The sequence below is a fragment of the Bos grunniens genome, chromosome 13, assembly GCF_055505025.1.
Source record: "Bos grunniens cultivar Pamir isolate PY7600 chromosome 13, Bosgru_T2T1.0, whole genome shotgun sequence".
Classification (NCBI taxonomy): domain Eukaryota; kingdom Metazoa; phylum Chordata; class Mammalia; order Artiodactyla; family Bovidae; genus Bos; species Bos grunniens.
Genome location: NC_141177.1, coordinates 48,043,879 through 48,068,380, shown reverse-complemented (window position 1 = coordinate 48,068,380; position 24,502 = coordinate 48,043,879). Strand labels below are relative to the sequence as shown.

The window sequence follows — 24,502 nt, the reverse complement described above, 5'->3', positions numbered from 1 at the left end:
GACTGAGCATATACATAGTTGATGTTAATTTCAGGTGTATAACAAACAGATTCAGTTATACATACATATGTATATGTATATATATATTCTTTTTCAGATTCTCTTTCACTATAGATTATTATAAGATATTGAGTATAGTTCCCTGTGCTATATAGCATATTGTTATTGTTTATCTATTTCATATATATTAATAATTGTATGTATCTCTTAGTCCCAAGCTCCTAATTTGTCCCTCGCTCTCTTTCCCCTTTGGTAATCATAAATTGTGATTGTATGATTTCTACCCCTTTTCTCACTGTTTTTTTTTTTTTTTTTTACTTTTTTTTTATTTAACTATTTTTTAAACTATGTTTCAAAAGCAGTAACCTTGGTTTATAACATTATATAACTTTCATGGGTATAGCATTATATTTCTACTGTATACACTATGGCATGCTCAACACCAAAAGTTTAGTTTCCATCTCCCCTGTCTGCTTGGATGACTGGGTTCAGCTCCTCAGGTCCAGGGATTGGTGCTAAGCCTTCTGAGGGAAATGGCTTCTTGAGGACCCAGGATGAGGCCAGGTAGATGGGGGTACTTGATGTTCTTCTCCCAATGAGGAGACTAGGACCCAAGAGGCAGAGGAAGGCCTGTCCCTGGCAGGGTCCCTTTGACTCTCTCTCTGGAAATTTAAGGCCTTGACCTCACATTAGAATTAATAAGGAGTTAAAAAAAGAAACCTTCAGGGAGCCTGATTAACACAAACGAGCCAAGCTTGGGCATCAGTATTAAAAAAAAACCTCCCAGGGATGCTCCTGTTCCGTGAGGGTTGAGGACCACTGCTCTGGCACAGACTCTAAGCCCGCCCATAGGACCCCAGGCTGTCCTTCCCCTGGGGGCTCCTCCTCCTCCTCCCCCTCCTGTGGGTCATTGGAGCTGGGTTCAAAGGGCTCCTCAGGACTGCTTTTTCGGCAAAGCATCCTGTGTTAGTCCTCCTGGTAGGGCCATGAGAAGTTCCAAGTCCACAGAAAAATCCCAGCTCCTGAAAGATTCTCCTCATATCTGTCAGCTCCCTGCTGCCTGCACAGAACATTACTCTGGGAGGTTTTTCTTTCTTTCTTCTTTTTTTAATTCCAAGTTCCTGGCAGCCACTAAAAGTTCTCAAAGGCAGAAGCTGACTTTGATAGACTGTCAGTGGAGTTGAAAATTGCAACTTTTAACAATTTTCAAAACCCTCACTTTTCTGGTCTGTCTTTTGCTTTGGATATGAGTGTTAGTTGCTCAGTTGTGTCTGACTTTTTGCAACCCCATGGACTGTAGCCCAGATCTCTTCAAGAAAATTACAGATACCAAGGGAACATTACATGCAAAGATGGGCTCAATAAAGGACAGAAATGGTATGGACCTAACAGAAGCAGAAGATGTTAAGAAGAGATGGCAAGAATACACAGAAAAACTGTACAAAAAAGAGCTTCACGACCCAGATAATCATGATGGTGTGATCACTCACCTAGAGCCAGACATCCTGGAATGTGAAGTCAAGTGGGCCTTAGAAAGCATCACTACAAACAAAGCTAGTGGAGGTGATGGAATTCCAGTTGAGCTATTTCAAATCCTGAAAGATGATGCTGTGGAAGTGCTACACTCAATATGCCAGCAAATTTGGAAAACTCAGCAGTGGTCACAGGACTGGAAAAGGTCAGTTTTCATTCCAATCCCAAAGAAAGGCAATGCCAAAGAATGCTCAAACTACCGCACAATTGCACTCATCTCACATGCTAGTAAAGTAATGCTCAAAATTCTCCAAGCCAGGCTTCAGCAATATGTGAACCATGAACTTCTAGATGTTCAAGCTGGTTTTAGAAAAGGCAGAGGAACCAGAGATCAAATTGCGAACATCCACTGGATCATTGAAAAAGCAAGAGAGTTCTAGAAAAACATCTATTTCTGCTTTATTGACTATGCCAAAGCCTTTGACTGTGTGGATCACAATAAACTGTGGAAAATTCTGAAAGAGATGGGACTACCAGACCACCTGACCTGCCTCTTGAGAAACCTATGTGCAGGTCAGGAGGCAACAGTTAGAACTGGACATGGAACAACAGACTGGTTCCAAATAGGAAAAGGAGTACGTCAATGTATATTGTATGTATATCGTCACCCTGCCTATTTAACTTCTATGCAGAGTACATCATGAGAAACGCTGGGCTGGAAGAAGCACAAGCTGGAATCAAGATTGCTGGGAGAAATATCAATAACCTCAGATATGCAGATGACATCACCCTTATGGCAGAAAGTGAAGAGGAACTAAAAAGCCTCTCAATGAAAGTGAAAGAAGAGAGTGAAAAAGTTGGCTTAAAGCTCAACATTCAAAAAACAAAGATCATGGTATCTGGTCCCATCACTTCATGGGAAATAGATGGGGAAACAGTGGAAACAGTGTCAGACTTTATTTTTTTGAGCTCCAAAATCACTGCAGATGGTGATTGCAACCATGAAATTAAAAGATGCTTACTCCTTGGAAGGAAAGGTATGACCAACCTAGATAGCATATTCAAAAGCAGAGACATTACTTTGCCAACAAAGGCCCGTCTAGTCAAGACTATGGTTTTTCCAGTGGTCATGTATGGATGTTAGAGTTGGACTGTGAAGAAAGCTGAGCGCTGAAGAATCGATGCTTTTGAACTCTGGTGTTGGAGAAGACTCTTGAGAATCCCTTGGACTGCAAGGAGATCTAACCAATCCATCCTAAAGGAGACCAGTCCTGGGTGTTCATTGGAAGGATTGATGCTGAGGCTGAAACTCGAATACTTTGGCCACCTCATGGGAAGAGTTGACTCATTGGAAAAGGCTCTGATGCTGGGAGGGATTGGGGGCAGGAGGAGAAGGGGACGACAGAGGATGAGATGGCTGGATGGCATCACCGACTCGATGCACATGAGTCTGGGTGAACTCCGGGAGTTGGTGATGGACAGGGAGGCCTGGCTTGCTGTGATTCATGGGGTTGCAAAGAGTCAGACATGACTGAGCGACTGAACTGAATTGGACTGTAGCCCACCAGGCTCCTCTGTCTGTGGGATTGTCCATCAAGAATACTGGAGTGGGTTGCCATTTCCTTCTCTGGGGGAATCTTCCTGACCCAGGAATTGAACCTGGGACTCCTGCACTGCAAATTCTTTACCATCTTTGCCTTTCTTTGGACAGCCTGCTGGATACGCACAGTGCACTTCATGGGCCTGCGTGCCACCCACCCCACCCCTCCTCCAGCCCCTAGAAGTTAATGCAGCACCTGACACTGTGTCCCTCTCTACCATCACAGCCTGGCAATTTAAAAACTCTCACTGTCCTGGTTCTGTCCACTCCCTGGCTCAGCCCTTTGGCCTGACTCCACTGCCCGGGTCAAAAGTGTGGCCTCAGTGCCCAAGATAGGAGCCGCAGTGCCCAGAGGCTGTGCCTGCATCACCTCGCTCTCCCGCTTTCCCCTTCTCCACTTCCTCCTCCAAAACCAGCCCTTCCTCTGCAAAGATAAGGCTCTCTTCTCAATTTTTGCATCCCCTTCCCTTGATTCCCATTTCCCTTTTTTCCTAATGCAGGCGGCCCTTTGTGAAGGGAGGGGGCGTGGGTTTTGCACAAATATTTAATCTTTTCTAATCTGCCCTCTGCACTGCCTGTCAGTTCCCGGGGCTGAAACCGCTCTGTTTGCTTTAGCTGGTAACAGGATACTGTTTTGAAAACTGATGCAGAAGTCCGATTACTTATGAATCCTGGCTTTATTTTGCATGAATGCTTTTCAAGGCCAACTATAGATTTATTTTTTCTTCCCTGCCAAGAATTATGCTGCCAGTGGGGGCGTGGTAGTGGGTGGGTGGGGCAGCCTAGAGATGCCTTTAACTTTTCACCCTGTGGGCTGGAAATCCAGCAGCGCGGCGCAGACCTGGTGAAACAAACTCGGCCTCTGTGTTGCTGGCGGGTTCCGTCAGAGAAGATCTCCCCCTCTCCCTCCAGGAAATGCCATTGTTTCACCCAAAATGTAATTCCACCTACTGAATTATCTGCAGTCCCTGTTAGAAATCACCTGTTCAACATACTGAAGAAAGAACAGTGTATCAATAGAAATAGAATAAGAATAAAGGAAGCCCTTTAGGGAAGCCCTGGTCGCTCAGCGATAAATAATCTGCCTGCCAATGCAGGAGGTACAGGTTTGATCCCTGGGTTGGGAAGATCTCCTGGAGAAGGAAATGGCAACCCACTCCAGTATTCTTGCCTGGGGAATCCCATGGACAGAAAAGCCTGGCGGACTACAGTCCCGGGGTCACGAAAGAGTCAGATCTGACTTAGGGACTAAACAACAATAAACTGATTTTTATTAAAAGGGTGGTTTGTGCCCTGTGCTTCTAAGTGTGAAAATATAAGTTGCTCAGTTGTGTCCAACTCTTTGCAACCCCATGGACTGTAGCCCGGCAGGCTCCTCTGTCCGTGGGTTTCTTCAGGCAAGAATACTGGAGTGGGTTGCCATTTCCTTCTCCAGGAGACCTTCCCAACCCAGGGATCGAACCCAGGTCTCCCGCATTGCAGGCAGATTCTCTACTATCTGAACCACCAGGGAACCCCTATGTGCTTCTAACATTGTGGCTAATCCCCACCACAGCTGTGTATGTCAGATATTATTCCCACTTCACAGGAGGTGAAACAGCATGGTAACAGCATGGTCAGGTTTTTCAGAACAGCACCCACTTTAACTCTTTTCTCTCAATGTCAGACCAAATGGCCTAACATATATAATTGTTTGGAAAATGTGACCCGATATCATATTTTTCTGTTGAAGTCACCCCAAAAGTGGTCAAGGAGTCTGTGGAAACATAGACCTCATAAAATTATGGACTGAGAGCTTTTGGTGAAGTTTGGAGGAGAATAAGCAGTGGGGAAAGAAAGAGCCCTTTGCAAAAATTGGCCTAGAATCCAGACCTGAAAATGCTCCTGGTTAACCCAAACCTGCAGTAATAAGGGAAAGAGGAAATGAATTATGGGACAGCGCAGTCACTATGGTGCTGTTCTCATGGATCACAGAGATTTTAGAAAATATTAATTGGGGGAAACCTTGGAGCATAGTAAGTGAAAAGCGTGGCCTACAAAAATAAAGCTTCATAATTCCAACTTTATAAAAAATAGAAAAAAAAATGGAAAGAAAGCCAGAAGCATTAATGGTAGTTATCATTAAGTAGTTATCATTGAGGAGAATATTTTTAAGGTTTTGAAGAATAGTTTCTATATGTTGAATAATGAGTATGTATACTTGTGAAAACCAGAGATCACCCGATAAAGGGACCATAAGCCAGGGAAGGCAAATACCACAGTTCAACGTTCATGGTTTCATTTGGGTTGTGAAGGAAGCACAACCCATCAACAAGGAAGTCTCATGGTCAAAACTGTTCAAGTTGCAGCCTCATGTAAGGAAATATGTTCTTTGTCTTTCTGCCCCTTCCCTTCTCCAGTGAGACTGTTCATTACCACCTGGCCTTCTGACCTTTCTGCTGTTACAGAAGGATCAACTGACACGGATGTGTTGTGTCTCTGTGATTCAGATGGTTTGCATGTGCCTCTTTTCCCCAATCTCCTGAACTGTAGAAATAACTGGATATGAGGCAGAAAGAAAACGAGGCAAAGATATGGTCACCTAGCCAAGCCACCGTGCTGTGTAGCTGCCTTGAGGTCCCTAGAGGAAGCTCATTGCAGTCCAGAAACTCTGCTACAGTTGGGGTGACCATGCATTCCCCTGCACTCCCAGGCTCTGGCTCTTTTGGAAGCTGGTTGTGTGAATTTCCATCCAGGACATCATAGCCCATCAGGAACTCCTAGCAACCTGACCCTCCATGGAGCGGCTGCCCCGGATGACGGTGAAGTCTGTCATGCTTTCTCAGGCCATGTCTACTCCTCAACTGAAAGAAATGATTTTCATGTTTTAGATTTTTTTTTTTGATGTCGTTGTTAGGAGAAACTGAAAATCTATTTCCAAGTGCCTTAGAAAATGTAGAAGGTAATATAGATCTTAGTTGTTTATGTTAATATAATTTTGTTAAATAAAGATAATTAGGGAATAGGAGTGACGGCTTCCTTGGTGGCTCAGATGGTAAAGAATCCGCCTGCAATGTGGGAGAACTTGGGTTCAATCCCTGGATCAGGAAGATTCCCTGGAGAAGGGCATGGCAACCCATTCCAGTATTCTTGCCTGGAGAATTCCATGGACAGAGGAGCATGGCGGGCTACAATCCATGGAGTTGCAAAGAGTCAGACACAACCGATTGAATTTCACTTTTAGAAACTATAAAAGGGAATATAGATCTTAGTTCTTTATTTTAATATAATTTTATTAAACAAAGATAATTAGGGAACGGGAGTAATATTTTCCTCTTGAATTTCAGAGGGCATTGATTGTGGAAAATTATCCAAGACCATGCATTTTTTATCCTAAATTATTATTTATGGAAATGCTAAATGAAACACTGGAGAGAAATAGTAGGTTTGCATGCTTAGAACACTTATGAGTTTTGCACAGAGGTCAGTCAAATTGTAGGGCCAGCCAGTTTCCCTTCATTTTGGATTTCAAAACACTTTTTTTGTTGTTATTAAAAAAAATTTCCTCTAGTCTTTGAATGACTGGCACCTGGTTCCGTGCCCACCTAAGTCGTTAACATGGTACCACTGGTTTTAACAATGCAGGAGATTTGGCCAAGAATGGGTACTGTGAGGTGGATGAATGACAATAATAATGGAAAATACATATTTATGGACTTTTACAGGGACTGATTATTAATTTAGTAGAGCTTAATGGACTCTCAATTTTGTAGATTGTCTTCAGCCCTGTTAAAGAATTGTTTTTTTGATTCTTACATCAGAAGTTTCAAAAGCTTTTTTTCCCCTATGCCTTGTAATACCTATTAAATTGTCACAGGATTATGTTTGTTTAGACATATATAAAAGTTTATTTGTTTGGCAAGTAGCATTCAGATTTTTTAAAGCCTATTCCTGTGAGAAAAGCCTGTGGATGTGAAATGAGCCAATAGTAAAACCCAGGCAGTTGGCAATGAGAGAGTGTTTATGGGTTACTTTGGTACTATCATAAAACCCATCGACCTGACTAGTGAGGACTTCCTTCCAACCGGGCAACATATTTCCAAGCATAACCATTTTTCCAACAAACCTCAAGTTAGTGCATTCTCAAGGTCAGATTGCATTCAACTTGACCCTAAAGTTCTAACAAGACAGCCCAACCACTTTTAACTCTAGCCAGGACAGAGAATGGACAAGACAAAACTCAGCATAGCAGAGCTGCCCAAAAGAGAAACCGTCTCTGCATGGAGCAGAAAGCATCCTGGGAATATCTTTGGGATCTGGGCTCCTCAGCCCACAATTCCAGGTAATGAAGTATCTTTTAGATAGTCAGGTCAGTTTCCAGACCAAACTAATAAAATCTGTAGGTCTAAGTCTAGAAACAATCTTGTTCTGAGGATGTAAGTGCTTTTGATAGTGATAGTGAAGGTTGCTAAGTCGTGTTCGACTCTTTACAGTCCCATGGACTCTGCCCATGCGGATTCTCCAGGCAAGAATACTGGAGTGGGTTGCCATGCCCTCCTCCAGGGGTTCTTCTCAACCCAGGGATCGAACCCAGGTCTCCTGCATTGCAGGTGGATTCTTTACTGTTTGAGTCACCAGGGTTTTTGATAGATTAAACTTAAATGGATGTTGGAATACATGGGGAACACTGGAGCTAAGAGCTGCAACTTCAGTATTTGGTCCTATTAGAATGTCTCTCACAACTGCCTGGAGGAAGTGGGAACATTCTCTCCAGGACAGTGGAGCTGAGAAAGGGCTATACATCCAATGACGAGGAGAAGGACTCAATGCTCCAGGACAGGGGTCAGCAAACTACTGTCATTCCTCTAGTGTTCCCCTGGACCCGGGAATTGTATTTTTAAAATATGCAGCCATAAAGAAGAGAAGTTTTTTTCTCCTAGGACTAGAACATTTTATAGGTTACTTTTCAAGTCTTAACCTTGTGCTATTATGACATCATTGAAACTGAGTCAGGGTGAAGTCAAGACATTTAAATGGAAATATTTATTTCCTTAAAAATATACCTTAACTTTCGCTCTCCAACTTTGAGAAGGACCATCAGGAGGATGGAGGAGAAGATGACATGACCACTCTCACTAGGGCCTGTCATGAAGCATCCTTGATACTGTCCAGTTCATGAAACCTCACATCCCTTTTTCCACTCAGACAGGTCTCTGCCCTCACAGTTCTTCTTCCAGCCTTGCCTGGGGAGGAGAGGGAAGAAGGAACAACAGAGCAAAGTGTGACAGCCCAAATGCTCTGAGGCTCAAAAACCATATAGACAAGTAACCCACTTAACCAGCAGTGCCCAGCGTTTAGTGTCATTTGTTTCTGGTCCTGATCCAAGTCCTGATCTAAAGACTCCATCTTTTTTGCCTTAAGACTTCCCTCTCCCTGGTTTTCTCCTAGTCTATATGAGCCTCAGCAACAAGCAAACAACTTTTATAAGGATGGGGCATTTAGTTAAACATCCACATCTCTTAAAATTTGGGTTCTGCAAGTGAGTGACCCAATCAGCGATGTTCACAAGAAAACACAGCCGCAGAGAGCCAGTGGGCACTGGCTAAGCCATAGCTCACACACAACCTGGGGAAGTTTCCTGTCAATTTCTCATGTAACCGACATGGTTATTTTCCTCTCACTGCCACTGACTTCCCGAATCGTATCCAAATTTAGAGCAAGCTCGAGCTTTTTCTTCTGGTGTATTGTCTTCACTGATGCTCTCCAGTTCACATGAGAAAACAGCCCTCTCTTCATTGTTTGGAACATCTTGATATGAAAAGCAATTGCAAATAATTCTGACTCCCTAACCCTCTACCCCCCATACTAATCCCATGTTCACTGCATACCCACACAGCAATGGAGGATGACATAGATGAGGTCAAGTGGAAATTGCTGGACCACTCTGCAGAGGGGAACTTGTTCCCATCTCCTGCAGCTTTGATGAACACACACACAAAGGGTTTCACCCATGTCAGCTTGTCTCCCAAGGAGACTCTTACCAGTAGTTCATGCCATCCGTTTCTTTAACAATTTTCTTGGCACAGATAATTGCATCCGTGAGGTCATCAGTCATCAAGGCTGTAAGAGAGAGCAGTAGAGGGTTAGCTGAGAATTTGCTGTTAGAGGAGGGGAAGCCCAAATCAGATTTTCTTCACTTTTCTCACTGCATTTTGGAGCAAGAGGGTTGGAAGAACTATGAGCTGTCTCCTTTTTGTTGTTGTTGTTCCACTTCTTCACAAAGAAAAGATTGTTTTTGTTTCTAGGCCATCCACATCTTGAAGTTTAGGACTCTTTGACAGAGGAATAGACCAGCCCTGAAGGGCTTTTGGAAGTGTGTTTAGGGAAAACACAATAGGAAAAATTTTTTTTGGAAATGTGTTTAGGTAAAACACAATAGGAAAATGTTTCTGTCCTAAAGAAACATAAAAGCTGGACAGGACAGTAGTGTTTTCTTTACTCATGTTAATTTGGCATGTAAGATCTCCTTATAGGTAATGATTAAACTTCCATTTATTGTAGCTTTCTGTTTTGTGCATTAAACTTTTTTTTATACCCAAAATATTTTTCACATGAAGAAAACTTTAAGCTTTATGTGAAACCTTTGCCTTTATTACTTTTTCTATGGCTTTCAGACATAACAAATCTTTCAACTGAAACTGTATTAATTCATATCACTTCACCAGAAGTGACCTCAAAATCCTTCTCAACACGAATATGACAGGAAAAGGCAAATAAACAAAAAAGCCCAACGTCATTTCTGTTTCAGGTTGCGTTCTCCAGAAGTATATATGGAGGTGAGTTTGGGGTGCAAGGTGTTTTTGTTAGGGATCCACACCTGTAGAAGAATGGGGGGAAGCAGCAGTGGGCAGGGGAGACTGTAGCTGCGATCTGCAGAGGATGTTCTGCTAGACCTGCACACAGAGAGCAAGGCTCCCACTGGGGGTGAAGCGGGTTGCTAGTCTGGAGACGCCGTGCACAGGTCGGTGGGAAGGGTGGGTGCTGCAGGCCCAGGCTGTGCAATTCATGGAGAGTGTCTGTCAACGTCCCACTGTGTTCTACCATTTTGTTGTCCAAGTAAGATGTTTTGCAAATACCAAAAAACAAACAACAACAAGTTGCATGGAAGCGTGAATTTCTTTAGGAAAATATATTAAAGGGGTAGGGGGCGGGGGAATAAAGAACCTGGCTCTGGGCTAAAATGTGGAAACACAGTGAAATCACCACAGTGGGGCAGCAAAGGGGCAGAAATGAGCCCAGGGAGCACGTATGTACAAGGACCTGAGCCAACAGTGGCTTCTGCTCAGTGTTCAAATAGACAATTCTGTTTAGTCACACATGGATAAGGAGAGGGTTCTGTTGAATATCAAACATCATTCAAGAGAATCTTTTATTCTCCCCCATCCAACAACAGAAAACAGCAACAATCTACACAAAAAACAACCAATTCTATTTGGTGGAGTTCTGCAAAACCCCAAAATTTACATCTCCTTGTCCTTTCTGAAGTAGCAACAGCCAACTCAGATACCAGGCTGGTAGGAGAAACAGAGATTAATATAGGTGGGCTATACTAGGTATAGAAGGCAATGACTGCTTCCTTAAAGTCTATTTTAATAAGGACTAAGTTATTGGAGGGAAACAAAAATGGCTATTATATTATTATATGCATGTGTGTGTATATACATAGATATATTTATATCTCTATATAAAAAATACTATGTCCAAATAATTTGGGGAAGGTTGACAGTAATTTGAGGCACATGGTCTGGTCTGGGATTGAGAAGAGGACTAGCTTCAGTAGATGGGCATGAAGTGCGTGTATTTTGTACACACATGAGATGCCACCTACGTTGCACACACACCCCAATGCTAGCTTGTTTCCAGGTTTCCATGACGAATAGCCCTACTTCTGTAATCCATGGGACAGAATGACATTGTCCCTAATTATAGCCTCTCTGGCCTGAGGCTGGGGGAAGACAGTCATGGAGGGTGATTAGGATATAAAACCAACATCCTGTTTTCTATTTTAAAGCTTTCCCTAAAACTCCCAAGCTCTTTTTATGAGAAAACAGATATGACTGATCCTTCACCTCTAACTATAAGCCATCTAACATTTTAATTTCTGAGAATCCACTGTTGTCTTGCAAATAAATATAAATTTAGCCCACATTTCAATAATTGTTCATTGGACAATATTCAGTTAGTAAACTGCACATAAAGTCAAGCTTGGCCATGATGCACTAGAGATTTTCTCTCCTACTGTAACAGCTAGACAGCTAGACAATAGGGAATGAATGCAGAATCTTTGAGGGATAGAAACCAGATGAGGTGAGCCTTGGGATTGCTGTGACTTTCTGCCCAGAGGCACTTTCCAGACCACAAAGGTAGAATCCAGGCAGGCTAAGGCAATGTAAGTAGAGATCAGAGGCCAAGACAGTTGGAATTTGTGGAGAGGGGCCCCTGTGAGGAAGGAGCCACCCAGGACTGTGCCAGAACTCTGCAGAGAGAGACCTCTGAGTCTTTGACTGAAAAACTCCATGAGAGTAAGCAGAAAACTGCTACCAGGAACCTCAGCAATTGCAGGGCTCACGTGGGGAGTCGTGATCTGTTACTGGCCAGAGGAGAAAGATTTTGCTGAGCCCTTGTTTATTCAAGAGATGCTATAGATAAATACCTTGATAGTAAGGCTGCACGAGCCCTCCCATAAAGACTGCTCTAGAATGTACCGGACCAGAATTAACTACTTGCCAAGATGAACTTCAATAATCCTTAAAGGAACACAGCATAATCCAGACACTCAACAATGTAATATACACGCAGTCTAGTATCCAGTAAAAAATTGATGAAATGTACAAAAAGGTATAAAAACATAATTCACAGCCAGAAGAAAGACCTAGAAATGACAGAGATGATTGAATTAGATAAGAAATTTAAAACAGTGCTTATAAATATGTTTATTGATAACAAGGACTTATAGGAAAACATCAATCAAATGAAAGAAATAATATAATTACCTGGCATTGAAAAAATACAATATCTGAAATGAAACATTCAGTTGCTGAATTTAATAGATCAGGCACTGCACAAAAATGATCAGAGATCTTGAACATAAAATGATTGAAAATAAAACACAGAAAGGGAAAAGTTCTGAAAAAAAAAGAAGAGTCTCGGTGACCAGTGCAAATACAAAAATGATCTAGGATATGTGTTATTAGACTCTTAGAAGGAGAACGTTTAAACATTATTCACTCAGGGATCCAAAATTTTAGTGAATATCAAGCAAAATAAACATGAAAAAATAGGCATTTGTGATCAAATTGCTAGATATTGTTGATGAAGAAATTGTAAAAGGGGATGGAGAAAAAGGACATGATACACATAGGGAACTCAAGTGAGAAAATCACTGATTTCTCATAATAAACAAGTCAAGCAGAAGATAATGGACATATTTAGTAAACTGGGAGAAAAATATGTCAGCTTGAAAGTGAAAGTGAAGTCGCTCAGTTGTGTCCATGGACTGAAGCCTACCAGGCTCCTCCGTCTATGGGATTTTCCAGGCAATAATACTGGAATGGGGTGTCATTTCCTTCTCCATCTGTCAGCTTAGAGTTTTATATATGTAGAAAATATCTCTTATAGAAGAAAATGCAATATAGACATTTTCAGACACACAAAAGCAGGAAGATGCTTCCTAGAAGAATTCTACTCCAGGAAATTGTTCAAGGATGTTCTTTAGGCTGAAAGGAAATAGCCCTTAACTGTGTGTCCAAACGAAGGCACCAAAGGTATAGAGAATGTTGTAATTGGTAAATGTGTGTGTGCTCAGTCGTATCTGACTCTTGTGACCCCATGGACTGCGGCACGCCAGGATCCTCTGTTCATGGAATTTTCCAGGCAAGAATGCTGGAGTGGGTTACCATTTCCTTCTCCAGGGCATCTTCCCAACCCAGGGATAGAATCTGAGCCTCTTGCATTGGTAGGTGGATTCTTTACCACTGAACCACCTGCTGCTGCTGCTAAGTCTCTTCAGTCCACACAGTGTCCGACTCTGTGCGACCCCATAGACGGCAACCCACCAGCCTCCCCCGTCCCTGGGATTCTCCAGGCAAGAACACTGGAGTGGGTTGCCCCTTCCTTCTCCAATGCATGAAAGTGAAAAGTGAAAGTGAAGTCGCTCAGTCGTGTCTGACTCTTCACAACCCCATGGACTGGAGCCTACTGGGCTCCTCTGTCCATGGGATTTTCCAGGCAAGAGTACTGGAGGGGGTGCCACTGCCTTCTCCGAATGAACCACCCGGAAAGCCCCAAATGATAAATATTATGGTAAATGTAAAGAGATCCTTCTCATCTGAACATTTTACTTAAAAGTTAGTCATTAAAAGCAAAAATAATAAAAAATTTACTGTGTCTATACATGTTGTGAGGTGTAGAGCATGCATGTAATGTATGTAGAAATGCATACATCACGCTTCCCTGGTGGCTCAATGGTAAAGAATCCGCCTGCCAATGCAAGAGACACGGGTTTAATCGCCGGTCTGGGAATACCCTACATGCTTTGGAGTAACCAAGCGCATGTGCCACAGCTACTGAACCTGTGCTCCAGAGCCCGGGGACCACAACTTCTGAGCCCATGACTACAACTACTGAAGCCCATACGCCCTAGAGCCCATGCTCCAAAACAAGAGAAGCCACCACAATGAGAAGCCTGAGCATAACTAGAGTAACCTCTGTTTGCTGCCACTAGAGAAAAAGACCACACAGCAACAAAGACCCAGCACAGCCAAAAATAAATAAATAAAATTATTTTTTAAAAGCATTGTGAAGTGTATAACATGTGGAAGTAAAAAGGATGACAACTTAGCACAGAAGACATGATGGGTAAAATTGAACCACAATAGTATAAAATTCTTATGCAGCAGATCCTTGAAAAACATTGGTTTGGATTTTTTTTTCAGTGAATATATTGGAAACATTTTTTTTGAGATTTGTGACAGTTTGAAAACACTTGTAAACCACATAGCCTAGAAATATCAAAAATTAATAGTTAGATATGTCATAAATGCATAAAATATATGTAGGCACTCAGTTTAGTTCAGTCGCTTAGTTGTGTCCAACTCTTTGTGACCCCATGGACTGCAGCACGCCTAGGCTTCCCTGTCCATCACCAACTTCCAGAGCTCACTCAGACTCATGTGCATTGAGTTGGTGATGCCATCCAAACATCTCATCCTCTGTTGTTCCCTTCTCTTGTGTAGGCACTAGTCTATCCTTAATAGGCACAAGGTGAGTGATTATTTAATATAAAACTAACAATGTGTAAGCTTCCCTGGGCTTCCCTAGTGGTTCAGACGATAAAGAATCTGCCTGCAGTGCTAGAGACCTGGGTTCAGTCCCTGGGTTGGGAAGATCCCCTGGGGAAGGGAACAGCTACCCACTCCAGTATCCTTGTCTGGAGAGTCCCATGGACAGAGAAGTCTGGAGAGCTACAGTCCATGGGGTCACAAAGAGTCAGACACAACTGAGCAACTTTCACTTTAGCTCCCTTCCTGTTTTATAACTTTGCCTTCAGAGAATTAAATCACCGTACAGTATGTCTCTTTCTCTCATTTAAAAATGCAACAATGCTTCCAATACTTTATTATGAATATGACTGCAATACTGCATGCCATAAAAATTTTCTAACCATTCATTAGAGTATAGGCTGGGCTATTGTGAGGCAATTGTATTGATGGCACTAGGCAATCATAAAGTGATCATATTGTTGCTTCTTGGTTATTAATGCATGAATCATTATACCTATAAATATGAATTCCTTTTTCACATTATCTTTTCATTTTAGTAATGAAAAGATAGTAATAGATAGTCCAGTGTTAGTAATATATATAACATCTACAGTGTTTTGTATCATCTAAAATATCTAAAACAAAATTGATGTGGGTACTGACAGATAATTCATCTTACAAACAGGTGATATAAGCTTACAGAATCAATACATATGATAGAGTAAATGTATTTTCTCTTCCTTATCATTTTCTTAATAATGTTTTTTTCTCTAACTTACTCTATTGTAAGGATACAGTATATAATACATATACAAAATATGTGTTAATCATCTGTTTATGCTGTTGGTAAGGGTTCTAGTCAATGGTAGGCTTTAGTAATACCTTGTTCAAGTGTCAACTTTATTATATGTGAAGTGGCATAATGTTATTTGGAGGTGGAAAGTGATGCATATTGTAAACCCTAGAAGATATGCTAAAAATAAAACAGAAATAAAGTTAATAAGGGCTTTCCTGGTGGCTCAGATGGTAGAGAATTAGTCTGCAATGCAGGAGACCCGAGTTTGATCCCTGGATTTGGAAGATCCCCTGGAGAAGGGAATGGCTACCCACACCAGAATTCTTGCCTGGGAAATTTCATGGACAGAGGGGCCTGGAGGGCTACAGTCCATGGGGTCGCAAAGAGTCAGACACAACTGAGAGACTAATTAAGCATGCACACATATACTTAAAAAGCCAGTGATAGAAATAAAATCAAATACTGGAAAATATTCACTTAATCCAAAAGTCAGGAAAAATAAACCAAGAGTAGATGGGTAGATGGAACAAATAGGAAACAAATAACAACATGGTGGATTTTAAAGTAATCATATCAGCAATTACATTAAATATAAATAATCTAAATCAAAGTTCAGCACAAACTATGGCCCACAGACCCACCCTCCATTTTTGTACATAAAGTTTTATTAGAACACAATGATGCCTATTCATTTCTATACTGTCTGTGGCTGCTTTTGTGCTGTATGACAAGTTGAATAATTACAAAAGAGACTATATGGCTCACAAAACATAAATTATTTATTATTTATTCCTTTCATAAAAAGATCCCTGATCTAAACATTCCTGTGAAAAAGCAGAGATTGTTGGACAAGCTCTAAAAGCAGCATTCAATTATATGCTGTCTATAAGAAATTCATTCTAAATTAAATATACCAAAGATATTAATAATAGTTGTTTTCATTTTGCTGTATATCTCTGCTTTCAACAAATTACTTTTATCTGGTTTTTGTTGTTGGTGATGGTCTCATTTTCTCATGCCAGTGACAGCCTATGAAGTCTAGTCATTGGCAGATTTCTAGTTAGCTGCACTTATTTAAGAGAAGGATGCTAAAAAAAAAAAAAAAAAATAGCTGATTAGGAATCCAGTAGAGAGGTGGGGATTTTCAACTGTGCATCTCACTGAGGGAGATCTAGCTAGTTTGTTCACTGGGAAGCCCCCACTCAGAATCTAGTTTTCCTTTTCCTCTGTCTGGATTCCCTAGACTAGGGTCTTCTCTTCTGGAAAGACTAGGCTGGCTGCCATCGTTCAGGGATCAGAGTGGAGGGAGGTAACTGGAACTACAGGAACTTGACTCCCTCTTAGGATGGAGCTCTCACACTCAAAGGTTGGTGAGGTTCCTCAATGAGAGAATTTCTACCTATTCTGTCCAAGAGAGCTCCAGTAACTTGCCAGGGTTGGGAGGCACAGTCAATAGATGAATGGAATCAGGAGATGAGTCAGCTGCTGTTTAACTGACTTTCCAATTAATCATACCGTTTTTAGCCTGCCTTCAGCCCAGTTTCTGGAAGTAGCTGATGTTGCTGATTTCTGAGCTCTTTTGGGATCCTGTGGTTGCTTTTTGGCTTTCCCACGGTCAGCTTAGGATTCAGATTTCTCTAATTGCTAAATTAGTCACCATTAGTCCTCTCACTTTCAGCTTGGAACAGTATTTACACATCCGACCGCCATATTTAACTGGAAGACTCTAGTGGCAAGCTCATAGGGTATGCTAATGAGATTAACCAGGAAGGGGAGGGTTTTTAAAAGTCCTATCTGTAGAAAAGTGAAGGTATTAAATGTTTTAGTCTGGGAGATAAGATTTGGAGATGAGAAGTACCTCCTAATCATCATTTTCAAACATTTGATAAGTTGAAGGCAAAAGGAGAAGGGGGCAGCAGAAGATAAGATGGTTAGATAGCATCACCGACTCGATGGGCATGAATTTGAGCAAACTGCAGGAGATAGTGGAGGACAGAGGAAACTGGCATGCTACAGTCCATGGGGTCACAAAGAGTCGGACAAAACTAAGCAACTGAACAACAACAATGTATAAAACAGAGAAAATTGGTTTTTAATAAATCCAGAAGGAGAAACCAGCATTAATGGGAGAACACTATGAGGAGATGGATTTTGGCTCAACAAAAGAATGTTCTAAAATAAAGGCTGACCAAAAATTGAGTGGTTGGCCTCAGGAGGTAGTGAGCATTCCACAGTAAAGTAGGGGCAGGGACTACTAATTTATTAGGTAAATTAACACAGTGTGCGGTCATTCATACATTCACACTTGGTTACTGATTATCTTGTGCATGTCTACGAGAAATTAAAAATTTATTTCCTGCTCTTAAGGAATTTGCTGGAGAATATTTTATGGCTCCTTGTCTTCAGTCTTTTGACCTTCCCTCCATTGATTTAGTCAATGAATATTTCTTGAGCTCCAATGGCCAGGGAGCATTCTAGGCATTGAGAATGCATCAGTGATTGAACTAGAACTCCTGCCCTCATGGGGTTTGCATTCTACAGGTGAGCAAACAAGACCGTCATTTACTTTGCTTCATCCTTCTACTGCTGTCTCTTGCATGTTCTTCTCTATACTGCCAGCCATGACCATCATTCTGGTCTGTTTATTTCTCACCTCAACAATTGGAGGGGCAATTAAATTGTCTCTTCTTTAATCTCTCATATCCAGCTTGCATATTCATTTTTCTGAAGCAATGCCACTGACCCATTCTGATTTCCTAGTGTGGGCAGAAATCAGTGCACTCTCCTCAGCTTGGGTCCAAGGCCCTTCATGGTCAGGTAGTCATCAAACTTTCCAACCACATGTCCTGTTATATTTTATGCACGTTTTTGCTTTTTTGTTCTCCTTAACTGGAATAACACTTCTCTATCCTTGAATTTCCAAATCTTATCTATCTTCCAAATATTAAATAAAATATCATGATGTCTATAAAGCTTCCCATGACTTTATTAATAACATCTCTTTCCTCTGCAGCTCACACCTGTTTACAGTCATTTATATAACTTTGTATAAGCATTCTTAACACCAGAATTCATGTCTGAAGAGTCCTGCTATGCTCAATTCTATGCCCACATATATTTCCTGAGTGATTAAAGAGAAAGACTTAGAAATAAATTCTAGCATCATTTCTACTGTTGAAGAAGTGCTGTGTGAAGTGAATTTGTCTCATTCTGTATAAAGAAGCTTCAACTGCATCTTTTGAGTGGATTGCTTATGGAAAGCAGCTAGCAAACATCTTTCTCCTTCTTAACGAACATATTTAACCTCTCTATGCATGGAAGTGTAGTCAGGTCGTTTGTCCAGGCCCCTGTTTTTGTGCTGGATGGAATAAACCCTGGATGGAATAAACCATCTTTGGACAAGTTGACCACAAGGTTGTGAGTGCCACTTTGGGAAACTCTTGAATAATTTATAATAATTTATTTACAGACCCACTTGCACATCTGAACTTCCAAATTTTGGTTAAAGCAGAAGATGGGTAGATACTCCATGGTTAGCTTTCCTGTCTGTTCCTAAGGATGATATTTGCGGAATCAAAAGCCTACCTGAGCAGGCCACGTGACAGCGGTTTTTCTCTTGTAGCTTTGTACTTCTGCACCACGTGTCGCTGTTTATCTGAAAGATGCCATAGTCGGTGCTTCCGTCCTCCAGTTGGGTCTGAGCCGTGGTGTTGTAGTGGCTCTCATAGTAGGCCATGCAGATCCCTAGAGGGGAAAAAAAGCCAGGAGTGTCAATAAAAGAAATTCATCGTTTCCTCCTACCTGCTCTTAGGGGAGAGTTCCCTTATAGGTATTACACCGATGCTTTGCTCCCGACACGCCCTGGGGAGTGTCAGGGCAGGTAGCACACCTGAGAGGCACAGGCTGGGCAGGGTGGCACACCTAGTCAGCAGCTGACCCTGGACCAGACTAAGTATCAGGTCTGCCCCTTGCAATGCCAGCAAGAGGGGCTGTTTTCTCCTTCCCTTGCTGATGTCAATCACACAGGACTCCGGGAGTGAGGACAGGAGGGGCAGGGAGGGGGAGGGAAGCTCTGGAGAGCAGTTGGGGAGGACATGTGAATAGCCAGCAGCCGTCGCTGGTGGGGCAGAGCAAGGACAGGCTGGAAGCCAAAAGAAGTGGATATGGGAGGGGCCTTTGACATCTCAAGGAAGAGTTAAAGGGCAGGAAGAGAACAGGAAGGGAGAAATCTCACAGTTTCCAAGGCTAAAGCCTCGGTAATTGTCCAGGCTGGCCCTCGAAAATATTTTTGCCAGTTTACATCGAGTGTAGACTTTGGGCTCAACGACTGTGACCAGGCAGCCCATCAGGGCCAAAATACCAGCAGCCTTCATCCTCAGGCCTGTTGAAGGCAGAACCTGTCAAAAATAAGAGACCACATCAGACAACCCTGCTTGATTCCCAAGAAAGTTTCTCGCCAACAAGAACTTCCAAATCTGCCAGCCTGAATGTGTCCTGTCACTTGTAAACACTGAGAACCAGCATCAGGGAAAACCCAAGTGCCAACAGTACATAGTACAGGGAAGGAACGATTGCAGGCTCTCTAAAACTTTCTACATGATTGTGCGTGTGTGTTCAGTTACTTCAGTCACGTCCAACTCTGTGACCCCATGGACGGTGGCCCACCAGGCTCCTCTGTCCAAGGGATTCTCCAGTCAAGAATACTGAAGTGGGTTGCCATGCCCTCTTCCAGGGGATCTTACCAACCCAGGGATCAAACCCGAGTCTCTAAGTTTCCTGCATTGGCAGGCAGATTCTTTACCACTAGTGACACCTAGGAAGCCATTCTACATGCTCAGTTCAGTTCAGTCGCTCAGTCGTGTCTGACTCTTTGCGACCCCATGAATCTCAGCACACCAGGCCTCCCTGTCCAACACCAACTCCGGGAGTTCACTCAAACTCATGTCCATCGAGTCAGTGATGCCATCCAGCCATCTCATCCTCTGTCGTCCCCTTCTCCTCCTGCCCCCAATCCCTCCTAGCATCAGAGTCTTTTCCAATGAGTCAACTCTTCGCATGAGGTGGCCAAAGTACTGGAGTTTCAGCTTTAGCATCATTCCCTCCAAAGAAATCCCAGGGCTGATCTCCTTCAGAATGGACTGGTTGGATCTCCTTGCAGTCCATGGGACTCTCAAGAGTCTTCTCCAACACCACAATTCAAAAGCATCAATTCTTCGGCGCTCAGCCTTCTTCACAGTCCAACTCTCACATTCTACGTGCTACTTTCTAGTAAATGCTAAGCTCCCGGGACCTGGCAAGGAAGGGAATCAACCTTCCTTTACTGATGTCCAGAAAGAATCCACAGAGGGTGACACATTTCTCGGATTCCCCATTAACTCTATGACTAGAAATAACCAGAATACAATGAGGTAAGCATCACCTGTACACGTGGAATCAGACATCTCGGTTTCAACCAGAGATGGATATACATGGGTCTTCATAGACAACCTTAAGATTTATTGTTGGGAGTTTATTGAAGGGAGAAGAGTTTTTTAGAAGACAGGAAATGTTTTATTTTTTATCTTTATTTTTAAAAAACCTTTTAATTTTACATTGGAGTATAGCCGACTACCGGGCTTCCCTGGTGGCTCAGACAAAGAATCCACCTGCAATGTGGGAGACCTGGGTTTTATCTCTGGGTTGGGAAGATCCCCTGGAGGACGGCATGGCAACCCACTCCAGTATTCTTTCCTGGGGAATTTCATGGACAGAGGAGCCTGGCGGGCTACAGTCCATGGGGTCACAAAGAGTCAGACATGACTGAGCGACTAAGCACAGCGCAGCACATAGCTGATTAACAATATTGTGATAGTTTCAGGCGGACAGCAAAGGGACTCAGCAATACATATACATGTATCCATTCTGAAGGTAGAATATTTAGCACCTTATCTTTCCTCTTTTTTTTTTTTTCCCATAACTCATTATCTCCTTTTTCTCTTGATACTTTTCCAAACATGGGAATGTTACTTCAAAAATATCAGTGTTATATTGCAAATGCAATATAGTATTTTTCTGGGTTCTTCCATCACTGTTTCATGGGTCCCCCAAAAAGCTTGGTGTCAATGGCAAGCAAGAAGGGGACAAATGACGATGAGTCAAAAGAGGAGAAAGTGCTGGTGGTGGGAGGACATAAAGGGACTCCCACCTAATCATTTGAAAAGTAAGTAGGATCAAAAAGTCCATGCCTTGCTGGCTACTGGTTTTCCAGAAGTGATTCTTCTTCCAGAGAAATTTGTCTTCCCCAAACAGGTCAACCTTGCTGAGATGAGGGTGGAGTGACATCTCTGGTAACTGCTCCTGATTCTGAACCTGACATTCATACATACTTCCATCCAGTATCATTTTCTAGACATTTCTAGAGTTGTTCATTTCTCCTCATGGAGCTAAGTTTCCCAGTTGAGAGGAGAGGCTAAGAACAAGGCTGAATATTCAGCAAGGCCAGAGAGGAATCATTATGGGGGCTTTAAGATAACTGACCAATAAGGTGACTACATGCCAGATGGGGTGTCTAGATACATACTGGTGAGTAGCAAGGGTCAGTAAAATAGGTCTGCTTTTTGTAAGTAAAGTTTTATTAGGATACAACCATACCCATCTAGTAATATATTGTATACGGCTGCTTTTTACAGTTGAGTGTTGTGTTGGAAATTGTATAGACCATAAAGTCTAAAATATTCAGTATCTGGACCTTTATAGCAAAGCCCCCTGATGTATAGCAGGGAACTATACCCTAGCACTGCGCCAGGCACCGAGAGGGAGACCAACGAGGTATATGACACAGAGTTTACAAATCCAGTTGGTTTCTATCCCTTATCTTTAGACTCTCACTGGTCTCAAGCAAATCAAAATAAAACAAAAGCCCACAGCAGTGGTGGCCCCAAGTACGACATTCTACATCCTTCAAGCTGGGGGTTTACATTGTTGATTCTTTGGGACAGATGGCTTCAACAGAGTGATTTTAGTCAGTCAGTCAGTTCAGTAGCTCAGTCGTGTCCAACTCTTTGTGACCCCATGAACCACAGCAGGCCAGGCCTCCCTGGCCATCACCAACTCCCAGAGTCTACCCAAACTCATGTCCATCAAGTCGGTGATGCCATTCAACCATCTCATCCTCTGTCATCCCCTTCTCCTCCTGCCTTCAATCTTTCCCAACATCAGGGTCTTTTCAGACGAGTCAGCTCTTCGCATCAGGTGGCCAAAATTTTGGAGTTTCAGCTTCAACATCAGTCCTTCCAATGAACATCCAGGACGGATTTCCTTTAGGATGGACTGGTTGGATCTCCTTGCAGTCCAAGGGACTCTCAAGACTCTTCTCCAACACCACAGTTCAAAATCAGTTCTTCTGTGCTCAGCTTTTATAGTCCAACTTTCACATCCGTACGTGACTCCTGGAAAAACCATAGTCTTGACTAGATGGACCTTTGCTGACAAAGTAATGTCTCTGCTTTTTAATATGCTGTCTAGGTTGGTCATAACTTTCCTTCCAAGGAGTAAGTGTCTTTTAATTTTATGGCTGCAATCACCATCTGCAGTGATTTTGGAGCCCAGAAAAATAAAGTCAGCCACTGTTTCCATTGTTTCCCCATCTATTCGCTATGAAGTGATAGGACCAGATGCCTTGATCTTTGTTTTCTGAATGTTGTGCTGTAAGCCAACTTTTTCACTCTCCTCTTTCACTTTCATCAAGAGGCTCTTTAGTTCTTCTTCACTTTCTGCCATAAGGGTGGTGTCATCTGCATATCTGAGGTGATTGATATTTCTCCCGGCAATCTTGATTCTAGCTTGTGCTTCATCCAGCCCGGCATTTCTCATGATGTACTCTGCATATAAGTTAAACAAGCAGGGTGACAATATACAGCCTTGACGTATTCCTTTTCCTATCTGGAACCAGTCTAGAGTGATTTCAGTTCAGTTCAGGTCAATCGCTGAGTCGTGTCTGACTCTTTGCGACCCCATGAATCGCAGCACACCAGGCCTCCCTGTCCATCACCAACTCCCGGAGTTCACTCAAATTCATGTCCATCGAGTTGGTGATGCCATCCAGCCATCTCATCCTCTGTCATCCCCTTCTCCTCCTGCCTCCAATCCCTCCCAGCATCAGAACCTTTTCCAATGAGTCAACTCTTTGCATGAGGTGCCCAAAGTACTGGAGTTTCAGCTTTAGCATCATTCCTTCCAAAGAAATCCGAGGGCTGATCTCCTTTAGAATGGACTGGTTGGATCTCCTTGCAGTCCAAGGGACTCTCAAGAGGCTTCTCCAACACCACAATTCAAAAGCATCGATTCTTCGGCACTCAGCTTTCTTCACAGTCCAACTGTCAAATCCATACATGACTACTGGGAAAACCATAGCCTTGACTAGATGGACCTTTGTTGGCAAAGTAATGTCTCTGCTTTTGAATATGCTATCTAGGTTGGTCATAACTTTCCTTCCAAGGAGTAAGTGTCTTTTAATTTCATGGCTGCAATCAGCATCTGCAGTGATTTTAGAGCACAGAAAAATAAAGTCAGCCACTGTTTCCCCATCTATTTCCCATGAAGTGATGGGACCAGATGCCATGATCTTCGTTTTCTGAATGTTGAGCTTTAAGCCAACTTTTTCACTCTCCTCTTTCACTTTCATCAAGGGGCTTTTTAGTTCCTCTTCACTTTCTGCCATAAGGGTGGTGTCATCTGCATATCTGAGGTTATTGATATTTCTCCCGGCAATCTTGATTCCAGCTTGTGCTTCTTAGGTCTTATTAAAAGGGTATCTGCCCCAGAGACATGCCTCAGGTGATTCTGGAGGAGAAACACCATTCTACTTACCTAATCAGTGATTAGGAGCTCACACAAGCTTCCCGCATCCCACGAAGCCATTCTGATCCTGACCAGGCACAAGTGATCTTGGCCAAACGAAGGACCTTTCTGTAGAGCTTTAGAGAAAGAAGAATTCTTAGCTCTTTTGTTTCCAACTGTCAAGAGATTCTAGAATTCTATTTCTTGGGACTTATATGATAACTACATTTAGGGACAGGCAACTTCTTTTTCTTCTTCTTCTTCCTCACTTCTCAGCTCCACTGAGGCCTCCCACCTGACTGAGAGCTTGTTTCTAAAATAACAGCCTCCAAACTTTATCATAAATCCCATCAGTAAAGAAAATTAATTGTGTTTCCCCTGTAGGTATACATTGAATTATAAACCATACTCAAGTCCTTCTGTACTAATATGTTGCATAAATTATAAGCATTACCAAACTAGAATTTTAAAAAGGATGTGACAGACATGAAATTAACATTCAAAAGTTGTATTAAC

General features: G+C 42.4%; 1 protein-coding gene across 1 annotated transcript; it reads right to left on the bottom strand.

The window, feature by feature from the left end:
* Positions 1–8,067: 8,067 nt before the first annotated feature.
* LOC147360940 (lysozyme-like protein 1) lies at positions 8,068–24,117 on the bottom strand. The gene is made up of 5 exons (XM_086333910.1): positions 24,017–24,117; positions 19,404–19,566; positions 18,755–18,913; positions 9,094–9,172; positions 8,068–8,295 (listed from the first exon to the last, which is right to left on the bottom strand). Exons 2-5 carry the CDS (start codon positions 19,540–19,542, stop codon positions 8,226–8,228), a joined length of 447 nt encoding a protein of 148 aa, XP_086190036.1. The 5' UTR covers positions 19,543–19,566; positions 24,017–24,117; the 3' UTR covers positions 8,068–8,225.
* Between the last annotated feature and the right edge of the window lie 385 nt (positions 24,118–24,502).